This window comes from Balaenoptera physalus (genome assembly GCF_965194825.1).
Source record: "Balaenoptera physalus genome assembly, chromosome: 17".
NCBI lineage: Eukaryota > Metazoa > Chordata > Mammalia > Artiodactyla > Balaenopteridae > Balaenoptera > Balaenoptera physalus.
This window is the reverse complement of record NC_138895.1, coordinates 52,236,560-52,253,735: the sequence shown is the minus strand read 5'-3', so window position 1 is coordinate 52,253,735 and position 17,176 is coordinate 52,236,560. Positions and strand designations below refer to the sequence as shown.

The window sequence follows — 17,176 nt, the reverse complement described above, 5'->3', positions numbered from 1 at the left end:
CCCGCGTCCTCAAGTCCATTTTCTACATCTGCGTCTTTAATCCTGTCCTGCCCCTAGGTTCTTCAGAACCTTTTTTTTTTTTTTTTCAGATTCCATATATATGTGTTAGCATATGGTATTTGTTTTTCTCTTTCTGACTTACTCTGTATGACAGACACTAGGTGCATCCACCTCACTACAAATAACTCAATTTCGTTCCTTTTTAAGGGCTGGTTTCTTCTTAGATCTCTCTCCTCGGCTTGTAGATGGCTGTCTTCTCCCTGCGTCATCCCTTTGTCTATCTGTATCCTAATCACCTATTCTTAGAAGGACACCAGTCATGCTGGATTAGGACCCATCCAAATGACCTAATTTTACCTTAATTACTTCTTTAAAGGGTCTATCTCCAAATCTAATCACATTCTGAGGGTACTGGTTGTTACATCAATATCCCAATTTTGAGGGGACACAGTTCAGCCTGTAACACCTTGCTTTTCCTTTTATAAAATAATGTTTCTATTTTGCTGATATAAGAAATAGATGTTTCATGTAGAAAACTTGACTATATTGGTAAGAAAAATATAAGAAAATGAAAATTATTCATAATCCCACCAACCAGTGATAGCTGTTAGTTGACATTTTCCCTACTATGTCCTCAAACATTTTTCACTGCATTGACACACATAGTTTTTAAGAAATGAGATTATACCCTAAGCCTGTTCCATTTTCCCCCTTATCTATCACACCATTTCTACTCAGGCTCATTCCTCCTTCATCTGCTTCTTCCTCTTCATAGATCACTTATTCTTTTATCATCCGTCTTTCAATTATCCCAACATTTGAAAAATATTTATTCAGTGCCTACTATGTGCCAGGCGCTATGCTGGGTGCTGGGCTTATACCTGCGACTGAGAGTTCAGTAGGGCTACAGTCTCTCAGCTCAATCCTCCCCCCATCCACCTGCCTTTTCCTCCTGCCTCTCCCGGTCTCTTCTAAGTCCCCGAGTTCCACACCAGAGAGGATCCCGAGGATGGAGGGAAAGACTGAATTCTCATTGATGGGAGAAGGAAGACAAGAATTTGAACTGGTGTTGACACAATTCTCTGTGAGAGATGGAGGGCGAGGCAAGGCAGAGGACACTCAGAAGACAATAATCAGATCCATCATGTATCTGACTCTGCCTTCCTCATCCACGTGGCCCAGTCTGGAGCCCACCTTCTTACAGGGAGATGCACCGATGCCTCAGAAGAAAGTCCCACGAGTCGGGTGGGAGAAGGACGCTCCTCCAGTGGCTGGGGCGGTCCTTGGCCACGGCCCTGCCCCTCGTGATCCCATTTCTTGGTAAGTAAGCTTGAATGGGGAGGCTTACTTTGATCTTTTTTTCTTACCTCATTTCCTTATGTGTCCAGACAGGCATCCTGCTTGTGGCCTGGCTTCTTTCCACAAAGTCTGCAGATCTAATCAGTCAGGGATTTAAAAACACCTGGGGGGCTTACACCTCACACTGCTCCAAAGGGGGCTGGCTCCTTGAGAGTCTCCATGGCCTGCCCTAGACTCTTGCTTAGTCAGTGAAACTTGTCCTCAGGGAAAAAGTCTTCCAATGCAATTTTCTTTTTGCCTTGGTTCAATCACTTTTGGGGTGGTTAGCCCTTTAAGGAAGTGGCAGCTGACTTCCTGTTTTTTTGTTTTAAACTCCTTGACATTTTCTAAGTTTAGTACAACCAGCTTCTTCAGCAGGCTCTTTCCAGGCCAGCTGTAGCTGGTACTAAATTGTTCTCTTAGGTGGACATTAGAAATTTCGTGATAAAGCCTTATTAGATGTAAGACGTATATTTGGGTCAATCAGAATTAGGAGATTTAGGTCAATTGAATTGAAATTTTAATTCTTGAACATGTAAAATCATCCAAAGCAATCTATCAGTCCTCTAGCATCTCTGAGTGCCTCCCCTGTGCCTACCGGCACTGGGCTGTCCTTAGGGGATATAAAAGACTTGCCTGCCTGGATCCTTCCTGCTTCTGTAATCTAATTGGAAATTTAACAGCTTATTTAAGAATTCCTGGAAAACAGAGCCATGCAAACTTTAAATAACAAGGTATCATTTCTTACCCATCAGAGTGGCAAAAGTTAAGAAGTCTGATAATATTAAATGTTGAAAGGGTGTCGGTGAATGAGTTCTCTCATATATTACTGGTGGGAGGGCAAACAGAACTATATATTTTGGAGGACAATTGGTAGAATCTACGCAAGTGTAAAATGTGTGCACATCATGACTCAGCAATTTCAGTCGTCAGTATCTACTGTAGAAAACCACTTACCAGAGGCCTGTCAAGGATGTTCTTTACACCCCCATAACAGTGAAAAATGGAATCAACGTAGCCATTTATCAGTTGGATAATTACTAAATTAACTGCATTTTATCTATACTGTGGAATTGTATACAATAATTTAAAAGTATACAGATTTATGTAGATAGAAGTCCAGTATATAATAATGAATGGAATAAAGCAAGTAGAGGATAAATATGTACAAATGACAGCTTTTGCATAGGAAAGAAAACACTATATTACATACTATGTTATTATTGTTATTTTTTTGCATAATGATACACACACATATAGATGTGTATAAATATATCTATCTGTATGTGTGTGTGTGTGTGTGCATGTGCATGTGTGTGTGTGGTGTGTATACACCCAACAAACTGATAACAATGTTTGTCTCTAGGGAAAAGACAGGAGACCAAGATCAGAGGGTGGTTATGGGGACTTATCTATTACAGTTCTACTTTTTAAATATATTACTCGTGAAATAAAAATGATTTTTAAAAAAACTAGAGCTAGGTCATATTCTGTCTTTTCTCCTTGGTAATGGCTTTGGACCCACCCAGAATATTTGGCTATTTGGCTATTTGTTTATTTATTGGCTGTGCTGCTCGGCTTGCAGGATCTCAGTTCCCCCACCAGGGCCTGAACCTGGGCCACGGCAGTGAAAGCACCGAATCCTAACCACTAGGCCACCAGGGAACTCCCAGAATATTTGGCTATTTAATTTTTACTTGTTAGATTACATTTAATCATCAAATATGCTATCAAAAATGGTAATCAAATATAACGACGCCCAAGAACAAGGACGATACACAAGAATTACTGCATCGCTATTAGCCTATTCTATAAAGGCAGTTCAACCAATTTAAAATCAAGGGGGTGAGGGACTTCCCTGGTGGTCCAGTGGTTAAGAATCCACCTTCCAATGCAGGGGATGCAAGTGCAATCCCTGGTTGGGGAACTAAGATCCCACGTGCTGCGGGGCAATTAAGCCCGCACTCTAAAGCCGGCGCGCGGCAACAAAGATCCCACGTGCCGCAACTAAGACCTGACGCAACCAAATAAATAACTTTTAAAAATGTATTTAAATAAATAAATAAATAAAATAAAATCAAGGGATGAGATGTCTGACTCTCTGTGGGGCAGTCAGACAGTTCACTGAGGCACCCTAACAGTACATGTGGATAGAGCAAATTATAGTTGTTGGTAAGGACCTGGGGATTACTCATGTGACTGAGCTCAGATGTGGTTAGTCCTCACAGGAGAGAGGATTCTTGAGCAGTGTTTAAAAGGAAAGACTGGGCGGTTTTGGCATGAAGGGTAATAGAAGAAATGAAACAAAATTCACATTTGTGGGCTCCCAATAAGTGCCAGCCCCATGCTCAGAGCTCAAGATATAAAGATGGAAAGACTCCTGAAATAACTGGTAGCTAAGAGCATAGGTCTGGAATTTGATTCCCAGCTCCACTTCACTATCACACCAAGCTTCAGAGTAGGTGTTATGAACCTCCCCCCTCCTTTTTTTTTCCAGAAGAGGAAACTGAAGTTCAAGCAGGTTAAGTAACCTGCTTGAGGTCAATACCAGGTTTCTACCCAATGTCAGTCAGACTCTAGAACCTTTGCTTTCACATGCATTTGTGTTTACTCACATCATTTAAAAAAATCTACAACGAATCATATTCTCCCTTTGCAGGGCTAGGCACTAACAAGGAGGTATATGGTGCCATCGAAATAAATGAAAGGCTGTTTGTTTGTTGCTTTATAGATAATCCACAGCTCAGAGAGGTCTTACTCCTCCAGGGTGGAGCAGGTCTTTGGAATACTTCAGAATCCAACTAACTTGCCAGCAGAATCAAGGTCACACTGAAGCACAGACAGCGAGGAGATGAGTATATTTAATTAAACCACCTTTGTGCATTTTCTACCCATTTGGACTCCTGATATTGTCCTCCTGCCAGGTGCACAGCTCTCTGGTCCCCCATGGAAAATTCAGCGTCTCTTCCCTAACACTCATTTTCTACACTCAGCACCTCCCGTTTCAGGGATGCAGCCAGTTGGCCTTGGACAATCTCTATTCCAGGTGGGAACATGACTACTCTCTTGGGGATGGAAAATAATTCCAGGGACGCTCACAAAGCCAGGGTGTTGCAGGCATCTGGTGATCCAAGCAAGAGGGCAGAGAGAAGCAGCCAAACAAGGAGGAGAAGGGATGGTGGCCTGTGGATCCACTCCTCACCAGGCAGCCGGAACAATCTTTTAGAACCACAAATCTAATCCCGGCCCACCCCTCCACTGACTTCTCACCGCCTTTAGGCGAAAGACCCCAATCCCTACACGCCCACAAGACTCTTGGTGAGTTCTCCTGCCTCCTTGGGCTTCACGGGTTCACGTGTGCTATGCTCCTGCCCTGTTGTATGCAAAAGATGCCTCACCCCCTATACACGCTCTCCCTTCTACTCACAATGCTCTTCTCTCGGCCTGGCTGATTCTCCGTCTCAACCTGAGCGTCACTTCCTCGGGGGGCCTTCCCAGACTCCTCCCTCACACTGACTTGGGTTTCCCTGTTTCCCTCCCAAAGCACCCTGTACGTCTTTGAAGCATTCATCACTGTTGGAATTTTTTGTTCCAGACCTGCCTGCCCCACTAGTGTGGTTGCTCCACGAAGCCAAGGACCGTGCCTATCTTGTTCATGACCAGGCCTGGCATGTATTAGGCATTCGAGAAATGTCTGTTGGAAGAGTGGCGAACCACTGAGCAGGTTGCCAGAGCTGGTATCATCACTCAGGAAGAAGCTGCCATATAGACCTCTGTGTGTTCAGTGTTTTCTCCCTTGATGTACTGAACAGCCGAAATTCCAAAGGAAGCAAGTGCAAACGTGCAACATGCCAGCAGTTCCAATGACTGTGGAGGTATCAGGGAGTAGAGGAAAGAGCTCACATAAACAGTACAATCAGCCCCCAGGAGAGACGTGTCAAATGCTGCCATCCACTCACCCCACACTCCTCTTCAGGTTACTGTGACTCCCAGGGGCTCCCAAGGCTGCCATCTTTCCAGGATTTGGGGCTGCGTGCAAACCCAAAGGCAGTACTGTAGGTCTCCCCAGATTCCATTTGCCCTTTGGGGGCTCGTGCTGCAGGAAGGAGGCATGGCTTCCCCTTATCATGAATGTCACAGCCCTCTGGCAAAAGCAGTTCTCCCACAACCTCAGCCCAGTAAGGTCACCCTGTACCCACCTACAGGAAGGGCTGGTGAGCAGACTGGGCAATGCTGCCTGGGGGCTGGCGACGGTACAGGCGACAGGTGAGTCACACTGGCCTTTCCTTTCCCCTCTCTACAGATGGCTGCCTCACTGCTGGGAAGGGGAGTTTTGATGGTGGGGCCTGGGAAAGGTGCCAAGGGCCTGACCCCTGGGCCTTTTGAGTCCAGGCAGGAAGGTCTACAGGGCCAGCTTTGTACCGAAGAAGAAGAATCCCCCAGCCTCCAAAGTGCTCCCTCTTTTCCACCGATGCTTGAAATTCCTTACCCAGGGGACAGTATCTTTTATACTATGATTAGTGCTAAGGTTTAAATTTTAGTTCCAGGAGAGAGAGCATGGTAACTTAAATTCACCTCTCTCCACCTCTCCCAATCTTTTAAAAGCAGAGAGGACTCTTGCATGCTAGAATGACCTCATGGCTTGCTTCTGAGTTGAAGAATCCAGGTAATTAATGGGTAGAAAGGAAATCAAAGAACAAGAAGACATTAAGTTGATTTACTTATTAGGGTCTAGGCGGAGAAGGAGCAAGAAGCAGAAAAGCCATGTCAGGGACAGAAAGAGGAAGGAGAGAGATTTAGGGAGAAGGGAGCCACTGCCTGGTTTCTAAAAAATGTCTGAGTCAGAGGATTTCAAAGAGGTTTGGTTGTGCATAAAAAGTAAACTCCTTCCAAAATCCTGCCATTTGTGACAACATGGATGAACCTGGAGGGCATTTTGCTTAGTGAAATAAGCCAGACAGAGAAAGACAAATACTGCATGGTATCACTTATATGTGGAATCTTAACAATAACAACAAAAAGTTAAACTCATGGAAATAGAGAGTAGAAAAGTGGTTACCAGGGGCTGAGGATGGGGGAAATAGGGAGAGGTTGATAAAAGGGTACAAACTTTCAGCTATAAGATGAATAAGCTCTGAGGATCTAATGTATAACATGGTGACTGTGGGTGATAATACTATATTGTATAATTGAAATTTGCTGAGAGTAGAACTTAAGTGATGGGTATGTGTTAATTAATTCGATGGGGGGAAATTCTTTCACAATGTACTCATATATCAAGTCATGTTGTACACTTTTAATATCTTACAGTGCTATTTGTCAATTATACCTCGGCAAAGCTGAAAAAAATAAAAAACTCCTTCTTTTGTGATACTTTTCTTGTAAGATAGAGCAGGACTTGAATTGCTTTTTTCCCCTTCATTCCATATCTCTGAATCTGCCTCCATTTTGAGACTGAACTTCTTGGGGCCCTAAGTGCCTGTGAGCTGAATGACTTAAGTTCATAGTCATTCAGCAAACGTCACTGGTGGCCGGCTGGCTGTACGTCCAGGACGCGCGTGCTACAGTGGGGCAGCATAGGAGCCAGGCAGGCCTGGGTTCAAATCCCAGCTCTGCCCCTTACAAGCTGTGTGACCTTTCCAAAGTGACTTAATAATAACGTTCACCTTTTTTTCCTTTTTTGGCCTACCAAGTATCAAACTCTCTGCTATAACTATTTCCATTTTACAGACTAGGACACTGCCTCGGAGAAGCCACGAAACTTGCTCAAAGACAAACAGCCTGCCAATGGCGGAACCAAGACTCAATACTCAGATCTGTGTGACTCCAAAGACATCTTGTTCCCATCTTCTGTCTGTGTCATTGCCCCACTACTTAGCATCACTAAGCCTCAGTTTCCTTGGGTAAAGGATGAGAATTATGATATCTGCATCAAAGACTGGTGATCAAAGGGAAAAAGGGTAGGTGAGCCTGGCTCTGGGCCTGGCACACAATCAGGGTTGATTTCTCAGCTTCCCACCCCCAGGCACAACAAGAGCTGATATCAGATCTTTTCTTAAGAATAAAGGGATGCGGGGGTACTAGGTGGGTGAAAGAAAATGGAGAAAAGAGATGGAGAGAAGAGAGTATTATCAAAGATCAACTGTGCCAATTCTACAACTTTGTCCCAGATCCAGTCAGGGCACAGCAACTCCTAAAGGGTGTAGGACCCAGAGACTACAGGGCCCCAGGAAGCCCATCAAGAGGTCAGAAGGTTGAGCTAATGCAGGAGCCCCAGATTACAGAGCTGGCTGGTACATTAAGGTCTCTTTACTATATGTTATCAGAGGGCTGATATGTGACACATGTGACAGGGATAAAAGATAAAACACAGTATCCACAAGCCCTCACTGGGCCTCACCTTCTTTAGAAGGACAGATCATTTGGTGCGTGGCCAGCTATGGGCCTTTGTTGTGCTGAAGAGAAATGCACAGAGCCAGAGAAAACAGGTCATGGACCAGCGGTTCATGAATATTTACTGCACTTTTCCGACGTGCCAGACTCTGCTCTAGGGCTGGGACCCAGCAGTGAAGGAGGGAGAGACTCAGTCCTTGCCCTTTGGTGGAGATGTTCAGGATGCAGGCAAGAAAGATGTCCAAGAGGTATTGTTGGTGGCAAAGTACAAAAATAGGCCAAAGAGAGGCAGAGGCCAGAGCACGGGTGGTCATAGGCACCTTGTCAAGGAGTTTGTCCTGTGGGCAATGGCAGCCTGAGAACAGTGTGGAGGATCCGCTGGAAGGGCTTGAGCCTGGAGGCAGGGAGTCCAACACGGAGAGCCTTGCCTTTGGGGCTCTGCCCCCTTCTGGAGACTCCCTTAGCCCTCTGAATGCATTTTTAAGGTGATTATCTTCCCAGCTGGAGTCACCAAATTGGAAACCACTCTCAGAAGGCTGCGACTGTTAATTATGCCACTTCAGAAAGATGCCTTTTGCAGAAATACACACCTGACAAGTGCAATTGAATATTTAGAAAGAAAGGGGCAGAAAAGGAAAACAATAGTAAATTAATTAGGATAATCAACTGTAACCACAGTCTAGATGAAAAGGTTTTCAGTAACAATTTCAAAAGGACACAGCCAGAATGGACAGGATTAAGCTTCACAAGCCATTTTCTACAGCTCACTGTGAATGTGTAAGTAGTTGGTGAGATCTCAAATCCCTCTGCAGCAGTCACATAAGACAGATACCATGAGATTTCTATCAGAAGCAGAAATAAAAACTCCAGTGGGGCTGCTTTGATTTTGTATTTCTAAAATGCACTAATTGGCTCTTATATCCCCAGTTCCTGTCTCTGATCTTACCCTGGATAGTTTTAAAAGCAGGTTTAAGCTTAATTTTTTCTTCTTTGAAGTCAGGTTCAAGCTTCCCACCCTCAACAAGTTCCTGCAAGGTTCCAGGAGTAGGTGCAGTTGGCTTTGCTATAAATCATATTACCATTCTTGATATTTACAGAAGGAGGTGGCTCTTCCAATGGAAGTGTTTGGCCCACGTTACCTGTAAAGTCAGTAACCTGCTTGTGTGACCTGATTCCATCCCAAATGCATGGATTCGATTTTGAAACAGGTTCTGCTGAGTTTGGTATAATAGAACCAAGGGATGTGAAGCCTGAGAAAAATCAAAATCCCTTCTAGGGATTTTCTTCATTGTAAAACAATAGCAAAACTGATTTTTCTCCAAGCTTCCCAAAGTATCTGGATCAGACCTCAGGAACATACCAGAAGGTAGGTAGCCCTGTGGGAAAACTTCATGAGCCCAAGGTCAGGCAGGGACTTAGACAGATGCAGTCCTGGGACTGGCATACTCAGGCCACTACTGACCCCTGGCTCTGTTGTTGCTGTCCAAAAAAATCAGCACATGGTGGCTCATACTTCACTGAGAAGATGGAAACTCAAAAAATCCTTTCCGGGGTGGAGCCCGTGCAGGGTGGCAGGGCGCCAAGGCCCGAGCCATGGGACCTGATCGAAGGCGGCGCTGAGGCCGCTGGGCCCCAGCGGGCCGATCTAGCCGCTGCCACGGGCATCAAATTTTTACAAGTTATCAAACCTTTCTGGGCAGGTCTAACCAGAAATTCAGAAACCTGAAAGGAAAATCCAGTTTAGAGAGAAGATACTATGGACTGCTATAACCTTCTTCATCTTCTTACTATGTTGTCAGATGCCACTATTTGGAATCATGTCATCAGATTCTGCAGATCCTTTCTACTGGATGAGGGTTATTCTTGCATCCAACAGAGGAACTTTAATGGAATTGGGTATCTCCCCAATTGTAACATCTGGTTTGATTATGCAGTTGTTAGCAGGAGCCCAAATCACTGAAGTTGGAGATACACGCAAAGATAGAGCCCGATTCCATGGAGCCCAGAAACGTAAGCATCAACCCCATTAAAGAGCGTTTTCCAAATTTGAGAAAAAAACAAAAAAAATCTTTTCCCCGCTCTGTGATAATATATTCCTCTCTCAGAGACTACATCCATCTTCACCTTCAATTTCAACTTCATCTTCAACTGAGTTAAACTTCAGTTTAACTCACATCTGATATCCAACCCTCTGCCGCTATCTGTTCACCTCAACCAGTACCTGCTGAACCCAATACACGCCAGACACTTCACCAGACTCTGGTGCCTCACAGAGACACAGTTACAGTCTTCACCCAACAGGTACTCACATTGAGCGAGAGAGTCAGATATAGAAATCACTGCAGTCCTTATACATCAAGTCATCCTTGTGCTCCAGTCTCAGAATGACATCAGACTGAAGGAAACCACGTTCAACACTCCTAAATTATTAGAAAATAATCTAAATCCTTTACTTGCTATTCTTAGAGATAAGCAAAAGGAGTTCCAGTCATAATCTACTGCAACACTTTATAATATCCCTAGATCCATACTGAATTAGTAATTTGGGAAACCAAATTATGGGCATAGTGGAAATATGAGGAAAAGTTCAACGACATGGAAGATGATGGATTAAAGAGGATGAGACTGGAGGAAGGAAACTTGGTTAGGACTATTACACTCTCTGGAGCCAGGAGGGGATGAGGACTTCAACTCAAACAGTGGGGTGGGGAGTGGGTTGAACGGGATGGATTCAAAAGATAGTTCGGGGAAACGAGAGGGTGAGATTCAGGAGGAGATGCCCACGGTCCTGCAGAACCAGCTGCAGTCCAACTTTTCTACATGGAAGTCCCTCAGGTCACGTTAGACTCAGCGTATACAAAGTGAGCTTACCATATTACCTTCGATCCAGTTCCCTTCCTGACTCTCTCATGTATGTCAGTTATGCCATGAATTTTCTATTTCTAGCCTCTGGTCTTAAAAGCTTGTGAGTTATTTCCTTTCTCTTCTTCTTCTTCCCTATCATCAAGTCTGACACTAAGCTTTGTCATTTCTTTCTTTTATGCATCTTCCCAAATAGCTCTTGACTCTCCTTTTGCTCCCATTGGAGAGGTCCGGCTCACCTCTCCTCTAAATTACTGCAAGAGCTGACAGCTGGCCTCCTTGATTCCAGTCTCTCTCCACTGTCCAGAACATCTATATCATGACAGAAAGACAAATCTTCCCAAAGCCTGGCTTTCCTCCTCATGCCATATTGCCGCACTGCATCAGATCCAAACACCTCTGCCCTGCTCTAAAGAGCTCCATTGTGTGGGCTCACTGTCATTACACGGCTTGGTTCTAACTACACACCTTACCCTCCAGGCAGGCTGGCGTCCTTATATTCCCCAGAAGTGCCAAGCTCACGCCCACCTCGGTAACACTGCTCAGGGTGACCTCTTCCCTGCAGGGCTCTCCTTCCCTCCTTCACCTTTCCAACCTGGTGAGGGACGACACGGACCAGTGCTTGCTCAACAACATCCACACCTGTCATCAACAGCCCCCAGTTCAGCACTAAATGATTCCTTGTTTATTCCAAGTGCCAAGGTATTCTCTCCCTAGCTACGATGTTCATTCCCTAGGGAATAAAGTCTGTCACTTGGCCCAGCTACTTCTGCTAACCTAAGAAGAAGAAAGATCTCAAGGGAGCTTTGGCATTTTAGTTTTTGCTCTCATTTTAAGAAAAAAACACTCTGTTTTTCTTAAGTAAAACATGGGAAATATAACAATAATTTTGGAACAAATTTGCACACAATTTGTTCTCTAATTCATTTTTAATTATTAAATTACATATTTTATTTAAAATGAAACTATAACATAGGTTTAAGTCTTATAACCTCTTAGAAAACATGAATATCACCATCTCTACAAACTATAGTGGATATAGTCCATTTTTTTTCCTTCATCAGAATTTTTAATGGTCCCAAAAAGAATCAGAAGGGAGTTTCTATTTATAGAGAGCCTATTACATGTCAGGTACTGACTAGTTGCTTTCTTTTAAGCCTCCCTACTATACTGAGGCAGGTACAAAGGCATTTTTTTCTTTAAAATTGACTTTTATTTAAAAGATATGCTTAAAAATAGCACTTGGGTATGAAGTTGAAGAAATGCAGTTTAAAATCTAATGGAAATTAAAAGTACTTCAATTGCCACTTTTTAAAAAAAAAAAAAATTAATTAATTAATTATTGGCTGCATTGGGTCTTCGTTGCTGCGCATGGGCTCTCTCCAGTTGCGGCGAGCAGGGGCCACCCCCCGCTGCGGTGCACAGGCCTCTCACTGCAGTGGCCTCTCCTGCTGCAGAGCACGGGCTCTAGGCGCACGGGCCTCAGTAGTTGTGGCACACAGGCTCAGTAGTTGTGGCGCATGGGCTTAGCTGCTCCGCGGCATGTGGGATCTTCCCAGACCAGGGCTCGAACCCGTGTCCCCTGCATTGGCAGGCGGACTCCCAACCACTGCGCCACCAGGGAAGCCCCAATTGCCACATTTTGACTTTTCAAAGAAAATAATGAAACATTGCTTTAGAAAGTTGCCTAATAAAATAAAGATGTGAGATTTCACAAGAAATTTTAAGAAAAAAAATTTTTAAGCATGAATAAATTAAGATATAGAAAAATATAAGTGTTCATCACAGTTGAATACACTGTGGCATATTATCAAGCAAATATCAAACAAAGTGTTTATACATTTCATGTATTGAAAGGTTGAGGCAGGGGAGGGTGTGTCAAATGCGGGGACTCTATAAAGAGTATAACTGGAGGAACATGCAGGCAATACTTCCTTTCCATCAGAGGTTCCTTTAAACTCCCTGCACCTTCCCAGAACCCATGCTCCCCACACTGTGCAGTCCAGTTTGCTTAAGCATAAAATTATCAATCCTTTCTCATTTTAAAATGATATATTCTTCATTAGAGATTCTCTCCCTGATCTCCGTAGTAATCCCACAGCCCCATTGATAGAACCTAAGATTCCAAACCACTGCAGTCGGCTTGTCCCTCACGGCTACAGTATCTTTCTCCCAGTAACCTCACCCTCCCACCTTCTGACTGGGTCATCTGAGTTGCAGCATGTGACCAAGGGCAAAGCCAATCAACACTCTGCATTCTCAGGGACCATGGGATTGGCTCAGGGGTATCACATGACCCAAGCCAGAAACTCTCAGGACCTCTGCAGGAGCTAATGGAAGAGGCTCTTTTTCCCACTGGACTTGAATCTGGGAGCTTTGAGGTGGGGCTGTGGCAGCGCGAGAGAAGGCCCTTTCTGAGAATGGAGCCCACACAGAATAAGGGGCTTGAGAGATGGAGAGGGAGACATGGGGTCCCTGACATCATGTAAGCCTTGAACCCAGTCTCACCGCAAGGCAGTCCTACACCTGGCCTTTCTGTTACCTGAGCCAATTACCGTCCCTTTTTTGCTTAGAGTTTTATCTTGGTGGATATTGATCTGTTTGTTTATTACTTGCCACCAAAAGAGTCCTAACTGACTCACAGTGTAGATCTTCAATAGCACTCATCCAAGTTCTGTTCTGAGTTGACTGGACATCAACTCACAAAAGATTCTCTCAAGTTCGAGCTTAAGCTGGGACCGGCACTGGAGTTCAGACACGTCAGGACCAACTGGTGGGAGCTAGCGGCATATTTGCATTAGCCTCCCCCAAATAACTCACCCTAAGGGAAGAGGAGCCAGGCCCGGCAGGCCTCACCCAGTACGGAGAAGAGCCAAGCCTCAAGGTCGGAGGGGAGGAGCAGTTTTAAAGAGAATCAGCCTTTAGCCCTGAGATCTGTCTTCTGTCCACAACCTGACCCAAGGAAGCAAAAATTCAGAAAGCTGCTTGTCAAAAATTTATCTAAGTCATAGGGTACAAACAACACCACTGGGGGACCCCGCTAAGATTACAGCATAACACAGAAATGGGAGAGAAGTCTTCTTTCCTACTTGATAATATAACTCTGCTCATTCTGGACATCCCGGGCCTAGAGCAGGGTTTCTCAGCCTCAGCGCTATTGGCATTTGGGGATGGATAATTCTTTGCTGGGGTGACTGTCCTGAGCATTGCCGGAGGTTTGGCAGCACCCTGGCCTCTACCCACTAGATGCCTACAGCACCGCCCCCGAGTTGTGACAACCCAAAATGTCTCCAGACCTTGCCAAATGTCCCCTAGGGGGCAAAACTGCCTAGTTGAGAACCTCTTCTTTAGAGTCTTAGTGGTTGTGGCCATAACTAAGAGGAGACTTCAGTGCCCACTGGAAGTGGCGGTGATGCCCAGTTGCAAAAATAAAGGTACTTGGAAGATACGCCAGTGCCCGGGATACGGGTGTGGGGAGTGAGGACAGCAAGTGAGGGGGCAGTTTCTAAAACAGAAAGTAAAAAAAAAAAAAACCCAAAAAGCAAAAACAGGACCCCAGGCTAGCAGAACAGCAGCTGGCCAGTCCCACCTTGGGGACACCCTGAAATACTTTGGGAGACTGCAAAGGGCTAGGGGACCGAGAGCACAAGTAAGCAGTGGTGAGAAACAGTGAAACATGCTCTTTGTTTTTCCTGTGAGCTCCTCTGTACCCAGAGGCCAGTGAGACCTGAGGATCTTTGGATTAAACCTGGAAAATCCCATAACTTTGAACCATACCAAATAGTTTTGGCTCAAGATTACCCACTACTATTCTCTCGGTCACAAGTCAATTTACCCACAGCCAAAGGAGCATAAACTCCAGACTCTGTTTCTGGGGTGTGGACATTCCAGTATGTGCACTGGCAGACAGAGAACGCAAGAAGGTGTTTCCTAGGCAAATTTAATCAAGTGTCTCCAGGGCAGCAGGAAGATTAGCTTGGGTGAAGAGGAGGCATTGAGACAGAAAACAATCCCTGGGCAATGGAAGTGGAGCTTGGTGACAAGAAGCAAGGCCCCTTGGAATTTTCAAAAGGAACCAGATTCATTGACTCACCACATTTTCCTTGGCCTCTTATGTCTGATGCTGAGGTGCTATAGTGTCATGAGAATTGGCTTTACTGTCAGACAGAGGTGGAGTCCAAGCCCTTCAACATCACCTATTTGTTAAATGATCTTGAGCAAGTTACTTCTCTAAGTGTCAGTTTCCTCATCTCATAAAGCAGCTAGAGCAGGCCTGACACTAGAGCAGGTGCCTTACGACATGCTAGCTGACTTTCCCCAGAGGGAAGCAGGAGGTGACTCCTGGACATTCCTTCAGTGGATAGTGATCACTGGGTGCTGTTACTTGATGGACCCTGTGGGGGAATCACAGGCCAATGAGGCTTGGCCCCTGCCCTGAAGGGGCTTGACATCTCATTCTTCAAGCCCACTGAACAAACATTTAAATAATGTGCAAGTGTAGAAGTGGGCATGTGGGCTACAGTGAGTGCTAATGCAAGACCCTGGCAACAAGCAGAGGAAAGAAAAGAAGACTCATATAAAAAGGAAATGGAGGGTGGGCCCCACTCTCCAGGCATAGTAAGTGGGGAAGGAGACAAAGTAGTGAACCCAAGCTTCCCACAAGTGTCCACTCCCATGGTGCCTTGTATTTCAAGTTCAAAGCCCTTTACACACTTGTGACTATTTCATTAATGACTTGGCTACTGTTTGTCTCCAGTGTTAGAGAATGCGTCCCATGAGGACAGGGACTGTGTCTAACTTGCTCTACACTATACTCTTAGCACCAGCACTTAGAAGATAGTGTACATCTTGATATGATACTATGCATAGAAAAATCCTAAAAAAGCCCCTGGAAAACTACTACAGCTCATCAATGAATTCAGTAAAGTTGCAGAATACAAAATTAATACACAAAAATCTGTTGCTTTTCTATACACTAACAATGAACTATCAGAAAGAGAAATTAAGGAAACAATCCCATTCACCATCACATCAAAAAGAATAAAATACCTAGAAATAAATCTACCTAAGAAGGTAAAAGACCTGTACTCAAAAAACTATAAGACAATGATGAAAGAAATTGAAAATGACACAAACAAATGGAAAGATATACCATGTTCTTGGATTAGAAGAATTAATATTGTTAAAAGAAGACCTAAATAGACATTTCTCCAAAGAAGACATAAAGATGGCCAACTGGCACATGAAAAGATGCTCATCATTGCTAATTATTAGAGAAATGTGAATCAAAACTACAAGGAGGTACCACCTCACGTGGGTCAGAATGGCCATCATTAAAAAGTCTACAAATAACAAATGTTGGAGAGGGTGTGGAGAAAAGGGAACCTCTTACACTTTGGTGGGAATGTAAATTGGTGCATCTATTATGGAAAACAGTATGGAGGTTCCTCAAAAAATTAAAAATAGAGTTGCCAGATGATCCAGCAATCCTGGTCCTGGGCATATACCCAGCCAAAACTATAATTCGAAAAGATACATTCACCCCTATGTTCATAGCAGCACTATTTACAATAGCCAAGACATGGAAACAACCTAAATGTTCACTGACAGATGAATGGTTAAAAAAGATGCAGTATGGGAATCCCCAGGAGGTCCAGTGGTTAGGGCTCCACGCTTCCACTGCAGGGGGCATGGGTTCGATCCCTGGTTAGGGACCTAAGATCCCACAAGCCGCATAGTGCAGCCAAAAAAAAAAAGAGAAGAAGATGGGGAATATATATATATATACACACACACACACACACACACACAGTGGAATATTAGCCATAAAAAATGAAATAATGCCATTTGCAGCAATATGGATGGACATAGAGATTATCATACTTAGTGAAGTAAGTCAGAAAGAGAAAGGCAAATACCATATGATATCACCTATATGTGGAATCTAAAATACAACACAAATGAATATATCAATGAAACAGAAACAGACTCACAGACATAGAGGACAAACTTGTGCTTGCCAAGGGGGAGGGGTGGTGGGGAAGGGAAGGACTGGGAGTTTGGGACTAGCAGATAGATGCAAACTAATATGTATAGGATAGATAAACAACAAGGTCCTACTGTATAGCACAGGGAACTATATTCAATATCCTGTGACAAAAAATAATGGAAAAGACTATGAAAAAGAATATATATATATATATATAAAACTGAATCACTTTGCTGTACAGCAGAAATTAACACAACATTGTAAATCAACTATACTTCAATAAAAATTTTTTTAAGAAGTATGGTACTGGCACAAAAACAGTCACACAGATCAGTGGAACAGGATAGAGAGCCCAGAAATAAACCCACACACTTATGGTCAATTAATCTCTGACAAAGGAGGCAAGAATATACAATGGAGAAAAGACAGTCTCTTCAATAAGTGGTGCTGGGAAACTGGACAGCTACATGTAAAAGAATGAAATTATTATAGAACATTCTCTAACATCATATACAAAAACAGTCTCAAAATGGATTAAAGACCTAAATATAAGACCAGAAACCATAAAACTCCTAGAGAAAAACATAGGCAGAA

At 43.9% G+C, this 17,176-nt stretch overlaps 1 protein-coding gene across 6 annotated transcripts in view; it reads right to left on the bottom strand.

The window, feature by feature from the left end:
* BAALC (BAALC binder of MAP3K1 and KLF4) overlaps positions 1 to 17,176 on the bottom strand; it is a 95,340-nt gene that overhangs the window by 27,744 nt on the left and 50,420 nt on the right. The window contains exon 2 of one of the 6 annotated variants that reach the window (XM_082434355.1): positions 1,208 to 8,321. The exons of the other annotated variants lie outside the window; for them this stretch is intronic. Within the exon in view, the coding sequence (XP_082290481.1) occupies positions 8,281 to 8,321 (41 nt within the window). The 3' untranslated portion in view covers positions 1,208 to 8,280. Of the gene's footprint in view, positions 1 to 1,207; positions 8,322 to 17,176 lie in introns of those variants that run through there. 6 annotated transcript variants of the gene reach the window in all.